Source organism: Xenopus laevis, chromosome 8S (assembly GCF_017654675.1).
Source record: "Xenopus laevis strain J_2021 chromosome 8S, Xenopus_laevis_v10.1, whole genome shotgun sequence".
NCBI lineage: Eukaryota > Metazoa > Chordata > Amphibia > Anura > Pipidae > Xenopus > Xenopus laevis.
Genome location: NC_054386.1, coordinates 72,240,891 through 72,260,890, shown reverse-complemented (window position 1 = coordinate 72,260,890; position 20,000 = coordinate 72,240,891). Strand labels below are relative to the sequence as shown.

Below are 20,000 nucleotides of genomic sequence, written 5' to 3'. Positions count from 1 at the left end.
ATCAGTTATTTTATAATTAATTAAGAGTCAAACCTAAGAAGGCTAAGTGGACATAGACTGTGTGATTTGTAGCTTAAAGGGTGGTGCATTTCGAGGAGACAATTTAAATGACTGGTAGCCTTGCACAATAGTGTTAAATATCTGCTCAGAGATCAACACATTAGTAACTATGTTTCCATTTATGTGTTACAATACATAATCAATTTATGAATGCTAATCTGTGTCTTATTTTTAACTTTTGTGTATCAGTTGATGAATTCTAGAAGTATGACGTTTTTTTAATGGTTATGTATTGAATATTATATGTTTGTATATTATATATTTCCACAGAGACATTTTTAAAGGTGGTCACTCCACTATGACGGTTAGAAGTCATGGGGAATACTACTGTTTTCCCGCCATAGCATGTACTTAAGGCATGATCACTGTTGATTAGGCACTTTGAGAAAGGCCTGGGTTTGGGCAGGAACGTTAGTTTTTTTGCTTTACAATAAAGTAAGTTGTTTAATTTTAAGACCTGTGAATGCGGATCTTTCTAAAGGGATGGGGATTACTTGATGACCCTGCACCCAGGCACATTAATGACTTGTATCGAGAGTGCTGGTATCAACATGGAATAAATATATATATATATATTTATATACAAACAATGTGAACCGGTGCACACAGAGCACAAGAGAATGCCTAGGTGCTGGTACATTAGATTATAATATCGTACAACAGGAGTCCGCACTCGTAGGTCTTGTGTTACAAAAAAAGTGATGTTTATTCAACGTTTCTGCTCTTAGACGTGAGCACATGGCTCACGTCTAAGAGCCGAAACGTTGAATAAACATCACAAGACCTACGAGTGCGGACTCCTGTTGTTCAATATATATATTTATATATTTTATTTATTTATTTATTTTTTTATGTGCTCATTGTTACCAGTTTTAATTCTGTCGCACTGGTATAAATTATACCGAAAAAGTTATATTTTTGTGCAATGTAACTATATTCTAAATACTTTTGTACTTAATGTTTTTGCAGTCATTCCATTCAGCATCTTTGAGGGTTAAAACGAAAAAGAGGTCAAAAGGTAAAATATTGGAATTTATATGAAAGAAAATGTGCGTGTAACCAAAAACAGCACTGGTGGGGTGGTCATAACTAAAATATAATTGTACAGAATGATGAATTTGATGCTTTTCAAAAGTCATAATCTGCAGCTGTATGTTTAGTTATTATTTGTATCTTTTCTACCTCCTCCAATCTTGTCATTTATTCTGTTATCTGGTTGACAGTAACAGTCCCAGCAGTGTAACTAGAAGGTCAGTTATAATCACTTTTCTTCTTATTTTTAGTTTCCTCCTTCGTTTTCTCTGCCTGTACAGCATTGTAGTCAAATATCTAAAAATTATTCCAAAGTCAAAACTATTCCAAAGTCAAAACTATTCCAAAGTCAAAACTATTCCAAAGTCAAAACTATTCCAAAGTTAAACGGGTTACTGCTGGCTATAATATAACTATAATTTCATACGAGAGAAAGGTTTATGTTAAGTTTTGTAAAATGTTGATTCGATCATGACCATATCACAAAGACAGGCACATTTTAGGTCACTATGAAGTTTTGGGACTTTACCACAAAAGGTCATATTATTACTTTGTTAATATAATATGTTGGCAATGAGAAGAAGTTATGAGGCCAGTGGCCTTCTTTTGGACATCATAGCTTATGTTTCTTTCTCAGGAAGTTCCCTTCCCGGTGGAAGCAGAAGGCGGATTTCTTGCAAAGATTTGGGCCATGGTGACTGTGAAGGCTGGCTGTGGAAAAAGAAAGATGCCAAAGGTTACTTCACACAAAAGTGGAAAAAATACTGGTTCATTCTTAAAGATTCTTCACTGTACTGGTACACAAATCAAAATGTAAGTAGCAGCAAAAGTTAAGACGGATTCTTTATACTGTATATACATGTGGCAGAAGTATCATTATTCTGACAAAATACCTCTGTACATGCTTCAAGCAAAACTCGATGAAATCATACATTCACAAGACTAATTCTATATTGTATAAATAAATGATAGTAGCAGCTTTAGGATATGGGCAGCTTGGTGACACCATGGTTAGGTGTTTTAAAGGGATACTGTCATGGGAAAAAAATATTTTTCAAAATGAATCAGTTAATAGTGCTGCTCCAGCAGAATTCTGCCCTGAAATCCATTTCTCAAAAGAGCAAACAGATGTTTTTATATTCAATTTTGAAATTTGACATGGGGCTAGACATATTGTCAATTTCCCAGCTGCTTCAAAGTCATGTGACATGTGCTCTGATAAACTTCAGTCACTCTTTACTGCTGTATTGCAAGTTGGAGTGATATCACCCCCCTTTCTTTTTCCCCCCAGCACCCAAACAAAAGAACAATGGGAAGGTAACCAGATAACAGCTCCCTAACACAAGATAACAGCTGCCTGGTAGATCTAAGAACAACACTCAATGGTAAAAACCCATGTCCCACTGAGACACATTCAGTTACATTGAGAAGGAAAAACAGCAGCCTGCCAGAAAGCATTTCTCTCCTAAAGTGCAGGCACAAGTCACATGACCAGGGGCAGCTGGGAAATTGACAAAATGTCTAGCCCCATGTCAGATTTCAAAATTGAATATAAAAAAATCTGCTCTTTTGAGAAATTGATTTCAGTGCAGAATTCTGCTGGAGCAGCACTATTAACTGATTCATTTTGAAAAAAAATGTTTTTCCCATGACAGTATCCCTTTAAGCTTCTTTTCAGACATGGCATTATCTGCAGGCAGTTTGTATGTTCTCACCATGCTGGCCTGGGTTTCCACCTACACTTGGAAAAAAAAAACCATGAAGGAAGGTTAATTGGCTCCTGATGCAACTGACCATAGTGTGTGTGAATTTGAAATGGACTTGTAAGCTCTACTGGTGCAGGGACAAATGTGTATGATGAATGCTATCCACAAAGTACTGCAGAATAAGTTGGCACTATAAATAAACAATACTTATAATGTCATTTTGGTAATTCTTGGACCATTGTGAATTTTCAGAATTTGTTGGCAAACCCCCACCCTCTTCTTTCTCCTGTAAATAATGCAATTCATCCTGCACCATTTTCACCCAAACACACTGATAAAGTTTGCTACTTTTGAAATAGTATGGTTACTACAGCAATGACTCCATTACAAGGCATTCTCAATCACCCACACCACCAATATTCTTAGGCCTTCCCATATGGGCTACACTTTGTGCTTCTGGTAAGGTCATTATTTCACTACTTACTATAATGGAAATGAAATATGCTTAATACATGCCAGCTTCACGCCAATCTAACCAGCAGTTTCTTTTTTATGTGTTGTATTACTGCAGAATGAAAAGGCAGAAGGTTTTATTAGTTTACCTGAATTCAGGATAGATCGAGCCATTGAATGCAGAAAGAAACAGTAAGTAAATATACTAATTGGTTGCAGTATTAAAATAAAAACATACTGGGCCCTAATTCCCAACTTGTGCTAAGCAGAATAAAAACAATCTGTTGTCCCTGGCCAGACAACGCCACCAACATAAACTGTGCCGTTTATTCTTCTTCCTATTGCTACTGTTCAAATTCTAAATCAGTTCATCAATAAAAGCTCTATGTGTGTGTTATACATCAGTATAAATCAGATTGTACAAACATATATTAGACCCAGAGATGTATCTTAATATAATTTTATTGCACTATAATTGGAAACTATAGGAGATATTGCGTATAGTTTGCCACAGAAGATCCCTTATCTCCATATTTGTTCAGGTCTTTATTGTACAGAAATGATTGCTTTCCTGGGCTTAGTTGAGCAGGGGATAGGCATAGGGGCAAATTCACTAAGATCCGAAGTTGTGCCAGCGACAGCTTCGCTGCACTTCGCCAGGCGTAGTTTCGCCAGCGCTACGCAAATTCACTAAAATGCGAAGTTGCATTCAGGTACGCGAACAGTAGCGAAGTTGTGCTACTGTTACTTCATCAGGCAAAGTGAAATTACGCTAGCGATGCTTAATTTGCATACGACGCAAAGTTAAAATATAATGGATGTATATGCTGCAGCAACTACATTACACTACACAGGCCCAGGAAACCTTTAAAAAATAAAATAAAGGTGTTCTATTGCCCTACACATGTGCCCACTGTATCGTTGAGTTGCCATATGTTAGGAAATGTAAGGGGGAAGGAGGGTACTCCCAAAACATTTTTCGATCTTTTTCAGCCTATCACCCTTAAAAAAGTAAAAGACGCCAGCTTTTTTTGAAGCAAGCCCTATCTACTCTATTGCACTTCTCCTGGTCTGAGCTGGCGAAGGCAAGTCTGGCGCAAGAGGTAACGCTCAGTAAAATGCGCAAGTTAGTGAATTAGCGTAGCTACGTCCCTTCGCCTGGCGTAAGGGTGCGAAGTAGCGCTAGAGTAGGTCCACTTCGCTAGCGAATTTACGCCAGCACCCGTTAGTAAATCAGCGAAGTAACGAAATGACGTCACGCTGGTGAATTTGCACTAGCGTTAGCTGCTTCGCGCTTTAGTAAATTTACCCCATAGAGTGACGGGAGATAGAACTGATAAATCTCAGAAAGCTGTAATGACTGTGATTGAATTTAGTTTTGTTCACTAAAACAATAAAATTAATTCTCAAAGCTGTCAGTATTTGCTAATATTCTAATGTCTCATAGCAGCTAGTACATACTGGATCTATCTCTACGATCACTAAAAGGAATCACAGGATACAATCTGAATGCCAGATTTCCAAGTGTTTTCGCTTGGAGAAAGTAGGAACTTAGATTTTACATTCAAGTTATATAAATCTCAATTATATTTCTCTTACAAAGTCTTAATGTTCCATAGAGAATTATATAAATGGTTTTATCAGATTTCCGTGCAGCTTGCCACTAACACAGCCATGAAACTGTGCAAAATAACAGCTAAATGTATAAATAATCACACATATTTGCAAATATCAGCACCCTTTAACTGTGTTTGTATCATCAACCCAACCATCTGTTTTGTATTTAATCTTGAAGGTTAACCCATTCTTCGTTCATTCTATCTGACAAAAGTTGCATTCATTGCCAGGATATTGCAGTTGTTTTTTTTTTGCAACAGTATAAGCTACCCCACAACATCATCATATCCACTGTATCACAAAAGCAACAAGTCAATTAGGGTAATAAAGAGCTTTTTTCCAATGCCCTCAATGTCAGTAACTGTTGGTATAAAGCCTGAATAGGTTTTGACATTTTATATACAAACATAAACAACTGATAAGCAGATTACGTTGGCTGAATATAGTGTATAGTAGCTTTCACTGTAAAAATAAAACTGTGTCTATCTCCTAGCTGCTTTTGTTCCATCCGACTAAAGTTGGAACTATACTGTATAATATGTGGCCTTTTTCCTAACAATATACATATACATACATATATTTTTTTTTTTGCAGTGCCTTCAAAGCATGTCATCCGAAAATTAAGAGCTTTTTCTTTGCTACTGATTGTCTTGAAGAAATGAATAGGTAAGATTCATATGCATGGGTACTCAAATGTATTGGGCATATTTATCAAGGGTCGAATTTCGAATTTAAAAAAACTTCGAAATTCAAACTGAAATCTATTAAAAAAATCGATTTTTTTTTTGGCCGAATAGGTCCGTTTACGATCGACTAGGTCTGTTTACGATCAAATTCGAATCATACGAATCAACGTAATAGCGCATACGAATCAAAGTTTTTACCAAGGTCCACCAATGGACTTCAAATAGGTTCTAGGAGGTCCCCCCATAGGCTGAAACAGCAATTTGGCAGGTTTTAGATGGTGAATGGTCGAAGTCAAATTTTTAAAGAGACAGTACATGATAAATTTCAAAATTCTAATTTTTTAATTATTTTCAAATTCGAATCGAATTGAAATTTGAATTTTCACTTCGACCTTTGATAAATCTGCCCCTATGTGTCAAAGAGGTGTGCCTCTCCCTCTATGCTGTGCTCCCTGTGTCTTTCAGTGCAGATTACTAGAGAGGTGAAACCTGGGAGGATGTGGGTTGTGGACACTGGCATCACATGCCAGACCCTTACTTTATGCACCATTCAGAAAATGCAAGACATGGTTTTAAAGTGACACACACACTATGGGGGTTATTTATTAAAGTCTTAATGGAGAAAACTCGAAAAATTCGAGTTTTTTTACTATAAAATCCACATTTTTATTGAAAAAAAAAAACAAATTTTTCTATATTTATTATACCCCGAGGCTGCAAAAAGTCCAAATCCAAAAATACTCCATCTTCAACATGTTGAGGTCCTGCAGAAGTCAATGGCAGAGGTCCTATTTGCAATTAGAAGATGTTATTGTCTGCGCTGGGTTTCGCACGATAATCCAAACTTTTCCACCAATTTCACAAAAAAATCCGGACTTTTTGGGCATCATTATGTATCCAAAAATTTCAGATTTTTCCTATTTTTGTCGATCCAATTTTTTATAGTATTTTATTGATAAAAACGATAAATCGTGAATTTTAGTTTAGTCTGATTTTTTTATTTAAAAATTCTGAAAAATTCAGATTTTGATAGATAACCTCCTCTATGTACCACCTATTTAAGGCAGATATTGGGTACAGGGCCCCCATGTGCTAACCCTTCTGTGTTCTGTGCTTTCCTCCAGAATTCCAGGGACAGATTTATCAAGGGTCGAATTTAGAGTTCATGGGAGTCTGTAAAAACTTGAATCGAATTCGATTCAAGTTTTTTTCAGGAAGACTGCAAACAACTCCAAATTGATCCCAGGATGTCCCCCATAGGCTAAAACAGCAATTTGGCAGGTTTAAGATGGTGAAAAGTCGAATTTGAATTCTTAAAGGGACAGTTCATGATAAATTTGAAAATTCTATTTTTTTTTTTAAAAACTCAAATCGAAATGTAACTATTCCCTAATCCAATTTCACTAAAATAAACTCGAAAATTTGCATTTCAAAATTAGAATTTGAATTTAGAATTTTCACTTGGACGCTTGATAAATCTACCCCCTAATGTGGCAGGCAATGTAGAAGATAAATGTCTGGGGCATAGAGTATGAGTTTGGGTGTCCATGCCAAGCTTCATATTCCCTGACAACAATTGGCATGGACGTATCAAAGCAACTTGGCAAACAAAGGTTAACATATTTGTTTACTGATGCAGAAATCTTGTATATTCTTAAAATCCAAATCAAAGTATAAGCTACAGTTTAATAATCATTAATTTAAGCTTAACATGTATTCCATTTTGTTAGAACTAAAAACAATTAAGGAAGATAAAATGTTTTTTTTGCAAGTGTCCTAATGTATGCTTCCAACTATTTATAATTATGGGTATAAGCTTCCCCAGAATACACTGAAGAGTAGTAAAACAAAGAATTGTTATTATTTATGACTGTTAACAATAGATACAGCTAGAAGTAAATAAATGTTTAAAGGGCATGTAAAGGCAAAAAATAAAATCCCATTTTTAATTTCTTTAGTGAAAAAGAAACCTATCTCCAATATACTTTAATCAGAAAATGTGTACAGTTTTTAAAAGAAACCTGACTGTATGCAGTGAAATTCTCCTTTCATTTACTGCTGTGGATAGGAATTGTCAGATGGTCCCTAACTGCTGAGCAGGGAAACAATCATACGTATGAACAGCAGGGGGAGACCCCGCCTTACTTCCCAGCCATGCAGAACTCAAGCAGCTTTGTTTATTACAATCCCTAAGCAGTCCAGACCACACTGAGCATGTGCACAGTCTTAGTCTTGCAAAGATGTTTAACAAAGTTACAAGATGGTGACCCCATGTAGCCAACTTTGAAAGCATAAATTATTTGTTTGATTAGGCTTGTGGTGCAGTAAGTTCATGTTTATATTAAGTATACAAAATACAGCATTTCTAGCCTTATTCTATTTTAGACCTTTACTTGCCCTTTCATTTCAGATTCATAAATCTTTTCCAGCATTGTTTAGCGACTGAAATAATCCAGTAAAATTTTACCAATTTGTGAAGTTACCCATAAACTTGCACTTATGGATGCTGCAAATTCATAATTCTAAGAGTCAGCCAAATACAGAACCACACCTAAATCCTTATTTGCATTTTGAGATTTAAGGTAAAATAAAAAGTAAAAACAACTGCATGGTTTTTTTTTTAAATTTCTCATTACATTAGTAATTAATTTTAACATTCGTATTTGGCTCAGCCAAATCTGAACCCCGCAAATCCTGAGACTTCAATTTCAGGATTCAGTGCATTCCTTTTTTTAAAATAACGAATCCAATGCTCATACTTGTTGGGGGGGTTACAAACAATTTCCCTGCCTGAATTTCAAGCTTCCAGATTTCTGCCCATCGGAAAGAATGGAATGCAAATGGAGGCAAATTTATCAAGGTTGAGGTGAACTTTCGAATGAAATAAATCATGTACTGTCTCTTTAAAAATTCAGCTTCGACCAATTGCCATCTAAAACCTGCCGATTTGCTGTTTTAGCCTATGGGGGACCTCCTAGAACCTATCTGGAGTCAATTGGTGAACTTTGAAAAATCAAAGTTTTTTTGGGGGGAAAAATGTCAAATCGAATTCATTCGAATGCGCTATTCCTTTGATTTGTATGATTGAATTCGGCCCTATTTGATCGAAAATGGACCTATTCGACCCAAAAAAACTTTTTTGGTTGGTCTTTTTGAATTCGAATTTCAATGTTTTTTCAATTCGAAATTCGACCATTGATAAATATGCCCTTTGGTGAACGCTTTCTAGAGAATTTAATGTGAGAAGTAGGGAGATATTTTGATGAATGAGAAAAATAATCAATATTTTTACTATTTTTGCAAAAGCATGCATTTTTTTCATGTCTGATATCAATGAGAAAGGCTTTATAGGCTTTCATGAGGTGATATTTATTTATATTGTGTCAGCAAGTAACACGGTTATATAGTGCCAGCAAGCAATGCAGCACTTTACAATAATTTGTTATTGTAATTGACATGGATAATGGCATTATGGAGAATAATAACACTTTTGGTGGTTACTCAGACACCTGGTGACTATAGCTGGAAACACCCGTGTGAATTCTATGAATATTTTATTCAAATGAGAGTCAGAACATGCATGACTACACACTCTGAAGTGCATCTGACTTTGACTGACATCAACAGATGCAATATCAAGGTACAACTGTGATCTGTCATGTGCAACTTTTCTCCAGCAGCACTCCCATGGAAATCACAGATGTGTACAACACTTCAAGGGCCATTTTGTACTTGAGATTTTGCAGGTGAAATTCACTGACATGCTCAGCAAGTACCTACAACTTTTCCTTAGAGTTTATTTCTATTCCTACATATTTTAGATTTTGGATTCATTGTAGAAAAAAACAAAGGAAACACCAAAATATCACATACCATATTTGGAATGAATAAAGACATGGCTTCTTACGGCCCCGCCAGAGAAGAGGACACAATTAAATGCAGATAGTAGTAAATGTAATAGATGTCATATAGACCTATGGTGAAAATAAGAAAGGGGTGGTCGCCAAGGGTTGCCACCTTCTGTCCCCTGGAACTCCAGGCAGGGGGGTGGTGCCGCGTTGTAATGGGGGCGAGTCCATGACACGGTGGTGGGCAGTTCCGTGATGTCCATGGCGATTGGCCCGGTCGCGTTGTAAATCATAGGAAATCCTGCCCGGTTTTCCTAATTCGGAAAAAAAAACGGGCTGTCCGGGTCAAAATCGGACAGATGGCAACCCTAATTTCACCAGGAGATCCTCTGATACTGTGGCAGGGCAGTCTTACCCTGGTTGTACCACATTCTCTCTTTGTCAGATACAAGAAGATTTGTAACAGGGCTCCTCGTGGCTAGTGGGCACCTATCACTAAGATGTTCATATGTTAGGCCTTTGCTGCCAAAAAATCCAGTTCCACAATACATTAAATGAATCCAGTCACTTTTACTTAAATTGCAGCCTCTTGCAGGGGAACAGCTTACAGTTAGCCCAGGAAGTTGGTTGACAACAAAGATCTTAGTCATACAATGTCTATAACTCACACACATACACAGCGTTTTCCCTTCTGAAGCCTCCAGGGCATTTGTCATGTATGACACATTGGCAAGAGTGTCATTAGCTGTATAGGGAGCCTCCTTTGGCTAAGGAACTCTTACCCCTGATTCTCTGCCACAACCTCACATGTAATTCCCAAGCTTCTCCCGTAGGCTCTCGAACAGCCTACACCTCAGGGCTCTAGTCCTATTACTATTACTTCTTGTTGGGACAACAGGCTGTCTGTGCTTGCTAGCCCTCTCTAACTTTCACTCCTGAAGTGAACTCACTTACCACTGGTATTAGGGTTGCCACCTGTCCAGTTTTGACCGGGACAGCCCGGTAATTTGAAGGGCTGCCCAGGTCAAAAATCGGGCAGGATTCTCTAAGATTGACATGGTTATTGGCCAATTGTTGATTGCTGCGTCATAGCCCCGCCCGACTCCATGGTCCATCCCCTCTGCATCCGTGCCCTGCCTACTATGCATCACAGCCTGCCCCACCACATAACAGCCCCGCCTCCTGCCGGTCTCCACCAGGCTAAAAGGTGGCAACCCTAGTTGGTATCCACTAGCTGGCCCTAACAGTACCAACCTTCCCATGGGTCTGGTCACTTGATCTTCCAGGCCAAAACGGGAAGTATCCCAGCAAGGCACTGTCTTATATAGGCTCTCAGGTGGACTTGGCGCCCACCTGCTGGCTGAACTACAGCGTAGCTTAACTAATTAAATGATAAAAATAAAGTCTTTATTTTTAAAACCTTTACAGACGAGTCAGCCAAACAAGTCCACTGCGAGAAATCATGTGTTACAGTATTGCTTACTATGTACAGTATGCATAGTGATTATTCTGGCTACACAGGAAAGGTGATTTGTGGTATACTACACTGTTTCCTCAAATAACCTCTGAAGGCAATTAGTGTTAAGAGTAATGCTTTTCCAGTAGTAGTTCCCCTCTCTATAAATACTGAATATAAAAACATTCAGAACTAAGAGGAATCAGCAATAATTCATCTGTGCAGAGCATTTCAGCTAGTTACTGCAAGAAACTACATAAGAAAAAAGATGGGGCTCTAAATGCCTACCCATGCCAGGTTCAGAGCATATTCTAAGATTTATTAAAACCGTTTAGGATGAAAGCAGGAAATACTGACCCAAGGCTTCTGCTTTGAGGATTTTCTTAAACAGTGTGCTAACAATCAGCTTGTGTCTTGCTCACACAGTGGGATGTTGTTGTGTTGATTTTTCCTGCTGTGTCGCCCTACAGGAGGCTTGGGACAGAGTTTGCTTTGCAAAATTAATGCGCCTTTGTCAGCTTGTTGTGTTTACACTAAACCAACCATGTTCATACTGATACATGAATAATTACATGAGCTTGAACTACTTTCTTGTCTCAGTACTTCTTGTCTTTCTTAAAATGCTGAAATGCAATTAGCTTCATGCTTTATTTTTTGGCAGACTTAAAGATCCTCCTTGGATTTTTTCTTATTAAAATTAGATTGCCGTTGGGTGCTGTTTTACCAGCATAGCCTTAAAAAATTGATCTTGATGCCGATCTTTTTAATAGGCCAATATATCTTTCCAGAGAAGGTGGCAATGCTAACTACACCCATAGGGGGAAATGTAATAACATTTGAAAAAATAATACATTTGCAAATAAAAAATGGCATGTCGCAATGTAATATTCTTCAATAGGCTTTTATTGAATTGTGAATCTTAATTTTGCATTGCGAACCTTTAACAGCTGCTTGAAGGTGGTGTCGATTTTGGAGCAAACATAACAATAGGTTTTATGACATACACTGCACACAATTGCAAACTGTACAGTTTGCAATCACTATCCTACTGTCACGTAAGGGGCAAACTGTACGCAACATGTAGGCAACATTTTCCACTTTGCAAATATTTACTTGCATTGCGAATGAATTGCAAACGATTTTGTGTTAGCAACCAATATTACATTCCCCCATTAGTATACTGATGTTGCAAGTACAATTTAGCAAAGATAGCAAGATAAGGAATTCCCAGCCATCCACAAAATGCCTTCCATTTCATACGTATTCTCATTTTCTACTTGACATGTATTACATGACCCAGAAAATGAATTGTCTAGGGGCACATCACATCTAAATCAATTCTTGATATTAGTCATACTCTTGTCAAATTCTTTCCTAAGTTCATGAAACCAAACAAAGAAAAAGATGGGAGAAGCAAGCACTATAGAACACATGATCTTCAGTTGTCATTTTAAAGGGGATTTCAACCCAAACATGAACATCTTAAAACTGAAAGAACTTTCACACTACAGAAACATGTTATTGAAAAGCAGCTCTCCTGCAGCCAAGACTCTGGTTCCCTCAATGCCTTGCACACTTTTTTTTTCAGGTCTGTTAATTATGCAACATGAAATGTATTATGGGAACTGGAATCTTGGCTGCAGGATGGCTCACTACTGATACATTGTATCTATTGTATCTATTATCTAGTACTATTGGGCAGATTTATTAAGGTTGAATGGTAAATTTGAATTTTCTCATTTTTTTTTTGTCAAAACTCACAAATTCGAATTTAAAAGCACCAACTCGGATTTGAATGTGAGATTTATTACACCTCAACCCTGGAAATACTTCTAATCAGAGTCATAACTATAGAGGAATAGAGGGACCCTGGAGGTATAGGGGTCCCATGAGGTTCTAATTCATATATAATTTCAATAAATATTGGTAAAAGTGGTCAACCTGAGGGAGTGAAATATAATCTGCTGTGGGGCCCAGTAATATCTAGTCATGCCACTGCTTCTAATTCGAATATTCGCCACCCAAAACCTGCTGAGAGCATGTAGAAGTCAATGGTAGAGGGCCTTTGAACTATTTGAATATGTTAATAGTAGTGAGTAGTGAGCCAAATTTTTGCCAAGTTTCGCTGCGAAAACTATGCCCCATAGACTTCAATGGGAGAAAAAATTGTTGCACGCAAAAAAATTTGACGTGCAAAAGTCGAGGGTTTTTTTTGGAGGAAATTTCAAATTCGATATGAATTTGTCGAGTCGTTCCTATTCAATCGAATATTAGACAAGTTTCTTCATAAATAACCTCCCATTCGAGTTGTGAGAACATTAAAGTGTAAAAAAATTCACATAACTCTGCCCCTATAAGTAGTCACATGAAGCAACTAAGACATTTAGGGGGTTATTTATTAAAGTCTGATTTTTTTGCGTTTAGACTTTTTTTAAGAGAAAAAACAGAATTTTTTCGTACAAAAAAACCCTGATGGTGTTTAAAGTCCAAATAAAAAAGTACTCCAACTCATACCTGCCGAGTTCATGTAGAAGTTAATGGCAAATGTCCAATTGATATCCGGATCTGCACTGGGTTTTTTGTTTAATAATCTGCAGATTTCCTTGTTTTCAGGCATCAAATCCGAAAAAGTTGTAGGTTTCGGGTGTCAAATTCGAAAAATTTGTATGATTCCGATTTTTCCCGATTTTATTGATTTTTTTCCCGTACAAGAAATATTCAGAAAACTGTATTAATAAATAGGGGGGGGGAGTCTGTGTGAATTTGGTCAGAGTAGTTTGCAGAAAACAGTGATAACTTTTCGGATATTGGTAAATAACCCGAATAGGTCCGTATTCGGCCGAATTTGAACAGTTCGAATCGAAGGAATAGCACATTTGATTGAATTTGATACAGTTTTTCCCCAAAAAATTTAATTTTTTAAAGTCCACCAATTGACTCCAAATAGGTTCTAGGAAGTCCCCCATAGGCTAAAACAACTATTCTGCAGGTTTTAGATGGCGAATGATCGAAGTCGAATTTTTAAAGAGACAGTACATGAATCAATTTCGATATTCGAATTTTAGAATTTTTTGCAAATTCGAATCAAATTTGGACTATTCCCGTGTGGAAGTACACAAAAAATAGCTTGAAATTCGAATTTTTCCATTTGAAATATTATCACCTATTATTACATTCATGGTATGTAAGTTGTACTAAAGATTATCACCAGAATTGTTGCCAAAAGTAGACAAAATTGTTGCCAAGTTTAATTGCCACCTGGAGAATTTATGTGAACCAAAGCCAGAAATTGTATAGTGAGAGAGATGTAAAGTCAGTTTTTAACATAAGCAGCAACAATTTGTGCTTCCACTTGGGAAGAATGATGCTTACAAAGTTATTAATTGTGAAAATAACTGATTCCTGATATAACTTAATTGGCCATAGATTTATGTAATAATACATTCATAAATTGCTAATAAATACAATTTATATAAACTATTCATTAGTTTGGCCACTAGCAGTTTTTTCCAAAAATCTGCAAGATTTAGAGCAGATAAAACAGTTGGGGGTTATTTATTAAAGTCCTTTTTTCTAGTGGTACTTTTAAAAGGGGGAAACACCATTTTTCTGTAGAAAAAAAACTAGAATTTTTCAAGATTTATTATACTCCAATGGTGTTAAAAGTCTGAATAAAAAAAGTACTCCAACTCAGACCTGCTGAGTTCATGTAGAAGTCAATGGCACATGGATGTCCTGTTGATATTCTGATCTGCGCTGGGTTTTGTTCAATGATCTGAACATTTTGTGGTTTCGGGAAAGTTGGAGGATTTGTAGGTCAAATCAGAAAAAATCCCAGTTTTCTCAGACAAATCTGAAAAATTTGTACGATTCAGATTTCTTTCACGATTTTATCGTGTTTTTTCAGATTTGATAAATAAATTCACCAGAAATAACACTGAAACTAACTGCTACCTTGTGTAAATAATTCTACTTAACGCAAGACAAATTTGTTTCATTATACTTTAGTAAACATGGGAGCTGTGATAATGTCTGATACGGTAGTTTATAGACAATTTTTAACAAATTTAAAAGTAGGATATGGAAAAGGTTTAAAGTTGCCAGGATTAGCTTTCTGCTATTCATCTATTATTCTGATTTAGCTACTACCTGGTTGGTTATATCCAAGATTAAGACTATGAAGATTTTCATTCATCCAGGTCATGGTATATCTAGTATAGGTAAATCTAAAAACAACTGGACTTGCTGAGTAATCAATGAAGACGTTTCACTACTCATCCGAGCAGCTTCTTCAGTTCGAACTGAAGAAGCTGCTCGGATGAGTAGTGAAACGTCTTCATTGTTTACTCAGCAAGTCTAGTTGTTTTTAGATTAACCTATACTAGATATCCAAGATTAAGCATTGCAGTACATGCTTTTGCAGATTGTCCTAAAATATTAATCTGTACATTAAACTAAAAGTTAAGACTATCTCTTTAATTTGAACTACCCCTTTAAGGAAACCAGCTCACAGTTCCACTTGTTCATAAATATATTTAATACTTTATAAAATAGCATATTTTGAAATTAGAAGCACTTTCATTTTTTACCTTCTTGGTAGACAAAAACCTTTGCCCAAAGCATTCTTCTATCACAAAAGAGAAATTTTAATTTTAATGCTAAATCCCCAACACACAAATTATTGATTGAGTAATCAATTTGATGTTGCTGTATCTCTGAATTCCTCCCATAGGTTTCTTTCATAAATAATTATCTCTGCAAAATAAAGGCATAATTGCATTTGCTGTATACAATTTCTTGTGCTCAGTAAAGAGGAAGTCAATAGCATAAAGATTAACTGGCTTCAAATAGAAATCTGTTTATCAGAGAGAAGTAAAGTTGTAGATTCAGATTCCTCTGTGCTATACAGAACCAAAGCAGATCATGGAACCCAATGGCAAATAGCTTCAAGGCAAAGAAAGCTTGATTCATAGAAAAATAGTCAAAAAAACGGTCTTTCTGTCGATCCACACTTTTTTTTCTTGTATGTAGTTTCCCACTGATGTTTTGTTTACTATTTAGAGCCACTTATTATTATTTATATTCAGGGGAATATTTCTCAAGAGTCGAATTTCGAATGGAAAAAACTTCGAAATTCGAAATCAAAAAGACCAACCGAATGTAAGTTGAAGTATCTTTTGGTCGATTAGGTCCGGTTTCGATCGAATAGGTCCGTATTTGGCCAATTTAGAATCGAAGGAATAGCCCATTCGATCGAATTTGATTTGTTTTACCCAAAAAACACTTAGGGGCAAATTCATCAAGGGTCGAATATCGAGGGTTAATTAACCCTCGATATTCGACTGGGAATGAAAATCCTTCGACTTCGAATATCGAAGTCAAAGGATTTTGTGCAAATACTGCGATCGTATCATCGAAGGAATAATCGTTCGATCGAACGATTAAATCCTTCGAATCGAACGATTAGAAGGATTTCAATCCAACGATCAAAGGGTTATCCTTCGACCAAAAAAACGTAGCCAAGCCTATGGGGACCTTCCCCATAGGCTAACATTGGGTTCGGTAGCTTTTAGGTGACGAACTAGGGGGTCAAAGTTTTTTCTTAAAGAGACAGTACTTTGACTATCGAATGGTCGAATAGTCAAACAATTTTTAGTTTGAATCATTCGATTCGAGGTCGTAGTCGAAGGTCAAAGTAGCCCATTCGATGGTCGAAGTAGCCTAAAAATCACTTCGAAATTCGAAGTTTTTTTACTTTGAATCCTTCACTCGAAGTTAATGAATTGGCTCGAAGATGGCGAATAGCCGAAGTCAAATTTTTAAAGAGACAGTACATTTTTGATTTTCTATTTTTTTTTCAAATTCAAATTTATTAATCGAATTTATTCGATAATAAATTTGCCTCTTAGAGGTACATTTATCAAATGTCAATTTTTCGAGTTCAAGTGAGTTTTTACAAACTCCTCTAAACCCCCATAAATTCGAAAATGTATTAATAAAATAAAAAATTTTAAACTCAGATGAATAGAATCGACCCGAAAAATCAAATCAAATTTGAATCGAATATAAAAACTTGATTAGAGTTTTTTCTCAGAAAAAAAGGCTGAAAACAACTGCAAATTGATTCCTGGACCTCTTCGATTGACTTATACAGCAATTCAGCAGGTTTTAGGTGGCAAATAGTCGAATTTGAGTTCTTAAAGGGCCAGAGTATGATAAATCTCAAAAAATCTAATTCAATTTTTTTTAAAAAAAAAACTCCAATTGAATGACAAATTAGAAAATTCGAATTTTCAATTCAAACCTTGATAAAGCTACCACTTAGGAAAGAGGAGGACTCTAACTCTGCCACCACGACAATCTCCAGATCTAGGTGTATGATGAAATGAGAAGCCTCCACTGTCAACGCTCTTTAGAGAACTGAGGCCACTGATACCATGGGCCTAAGAAAACTAGTCACACTACTAATTACAATCAGCAGGGAGCTAAGTTAATACACAGCATCTATCATAGCCCAACAGTTCGTTCACTTTCTAACAGTGATTGCTGTTTTTGTTTAAGCTGTATTTACCTATCACTTCATACAGGGTCAAGTATTTCTATCAGAAAGAATTAGATCTGTAAGGTTGGCTGTAATATTGTGTATAGAGTGCATGACAGCTGTTGGGTCAGTCAGTAGATTGATTGAAAGTTACTGTAAATGTAGTAAAGAAAAAGACAATGTTTTGTCATTACCAATCTAAAAATTATATTTTTCACACAAATTCTTTATGCTATAAGTAATGATCAGAAATGAAGCCGTTTAGCAGCTTTGACAAAGGGAATCTATGGATATACTGATTTGAGGAGTTCAACAGATAACTCAAGATTGTTTCAGATGCTATTAGTAACCCATACTTAGCCAATGAAAATTTTCAGGGTGGTGTATTTCCCTGTGAGTTCAACATTGTTGATCCATAATATTACCAAACAGGAAAAAGAGATGTGATGGCTTATATTATAAGTGTGAAAAAGTTCTCAACTCTTCCTTTATTTTTTACCAACATTACAACATTCTTGCTGAGCATTCCCAAGCCAAGTTTCAAAGATGAAATGGTGTGCTGTGAGCAAAAGCAGTCATAGCTGAGAAATAAGTGCAAAGACCAAGTATAGTGGAGTACATATACATGCAATCATGTTAGTAGACTTCATTTCAAATGAGCAATATTATGCTACCACCTAGTGATGAATAATAAGCCATGTGGTCTCATCTATCATCAGTGGGTTCATGGCAATGGAAAACAGTAGATAAATTCAAAATTCAAGTAAGAATATAGTCAATGACTATAGAAGACCCTAGAGCAGCTGCCTTCATTTTGCCTAATAATATACATTAATAAAGCATTACTATTATACTTCACACCTGATTTTGTAGCACTGGTTCACTGCCAGAGATCCAAAACACTAATGTTTCTAATTTGTTCATAATATGCAAAGGGTGTTATAGGCAGTTTTCCATTTTATGTGATACTGACATCTTGTGGAAGAAAATGGTAATACTGAACTTGCTATGCTTTTAGAAGAGCATGTAATTAAACTGCAGAGGTACAGTAGTTTGGGCCCCAAAACATCATACTCAACTCAAAGGCTAGTGCCACACAGGTGCTGAAATCGACCTGCTGAAATACACAGAGCAAAAATCAGCCTCTACGTAGGCAGTAGCCTCCTTTTCTGTTCACATAAGTAGGCATTATGTCAGCTCCAGCGTGAACACACTGTGCTTTTTTTAGGGAGGAAATGTGAGACTTAGCATTTTTATCCCTAAAATCAGCAGAGTTGACATAAAGGTTCCTTATGCGAACAGAAGAGGGGGCTACTGATCCTGTAGAATTTCGGCATGCATATTAAACAGGCAAATTCCAGCCCCCATGTAACAGTAGACTAAGCATAGCTGGGTGTTGTCACTCCCTTGCTCTGCTAGCCAATTGTGAGATACTGCTGCTTATAACCTTTCCTTCTTAAATTAAATAAAAGCTGCTTGAGGTGTGTTCTGTGGATATTCTTGACTGCACCTCTTAGGACTCTTTGTTGGGATACATACAAAGTTATTAAACTTTAACAGTCCTGCATGGTTGCTAAGAACACTACTACTCCAAAATGAGTTTCCATGTGTGACCACCCATGACTAAGACAATATGGGTAAAAATTCCATATGTGGCACAATTCTGCTCAACTTGCATTTTTACATTCATAGCTCCGATGTGTAATTGTCTGTATCGGTTTTTTTTTCTTATAGGTGGATGAACCGTTTAGGCCTTGCAGCAATTGGTTACACTCCAGATGAAAAGGATACCAGACCAAATGAAGGTAAAAGCAATTTGCGTCAAGCCACAAACTCATTCTAATTGATAAAAGCATGTATAGAAAAAATAATCCCGTGGACTGCACAATGAAAATGACCTATACATTATTAATGTATTATTATAAATATGTATTTCCTATCCAGTAAATTGTGATATAATGCTAATATATATTATGTGAGAACCCACTCACACTTTGTGCCTTTGTCAGTAAACAATTAATAAGGTTCTTCTTTTACCCAATATCTACCTCATAGTCTTTTTTTATTACCATCAAGTTACTGTTTAGCACACCTTCAGACTTATTAACCAATGGTACAATCTGCTCCCTACTCCATGGCCTTGATGAAAACAACTGGTGTACTTTGTGACATTAAGGGGGTTATTTATAAAAGTCTGAATTTATCTCAATATTTTCTGAAAAAAACTCCGACCAAATCCACACAGGTTTTTTGGGCTTATTTATTAATATACTTTCCTAAAAAATTTGTTTGCAGGAAAAAAATCAGAAAAAATCGTGAAAAATCCGATTTTCACAAGTTTTTCGTATTTTTCATCTTATTTTCATGTTTTCCATTTTTTTCACCTGAAAACTCCGAAAAGTTTGGGGTATTGCCAAAAGCCCAGCGCACATCAAAAAAATCATTGGGACTTCTCCCATTGACAACCTTGAGATGCCGGATTTTCAGATTCTGACTTTTCCATCCTCGGGGTTTAATAAATTCCAAAAAAAATTTGTGAGTCCTATTTTATAAAAAAAAATAAAATCACAAATTAGGAGTTAGTAAATAGTAAATAACCCC

The 20,000-nt window shown here is 36.3% G+C and overlaps 1 protein-coding gene across 1 annotated transcript in view; it reads left to right on the top strand.

Annotated features, from left to right (window-relative positions):
* The window catches only part of LOC108700149 (connector enhancer of kinase suppressor of ras 2), a 298,982-nt gene that overhangs the window by 272,828 nt on the left and 6,154 nt on the right, over positions 1–20,000 (top strand). Inside the window, exons 15-19 of the mRNA XM_041574976.1 lie at positions 1,030–1,078; positions 1,730–1,905; positions 3,370–3,443; positions 5,463–5,534; positions 19,134–19,204. Coding sequence (XP_041430910.1) covers positions 1,030–1,078; positions 1,730–1,905; positions 3,370–3,443; positions 5,463–5,534; positions 19,134–19,204 — 442 coding nt within the window. The remainder of the gene's footprint in view (positions 1–1,029; positions 1,079–1,729; positions 1,906–3,369; positions 3,444–5,462; positions 5,535–19,133; positions 19,205–20,000) is intronic.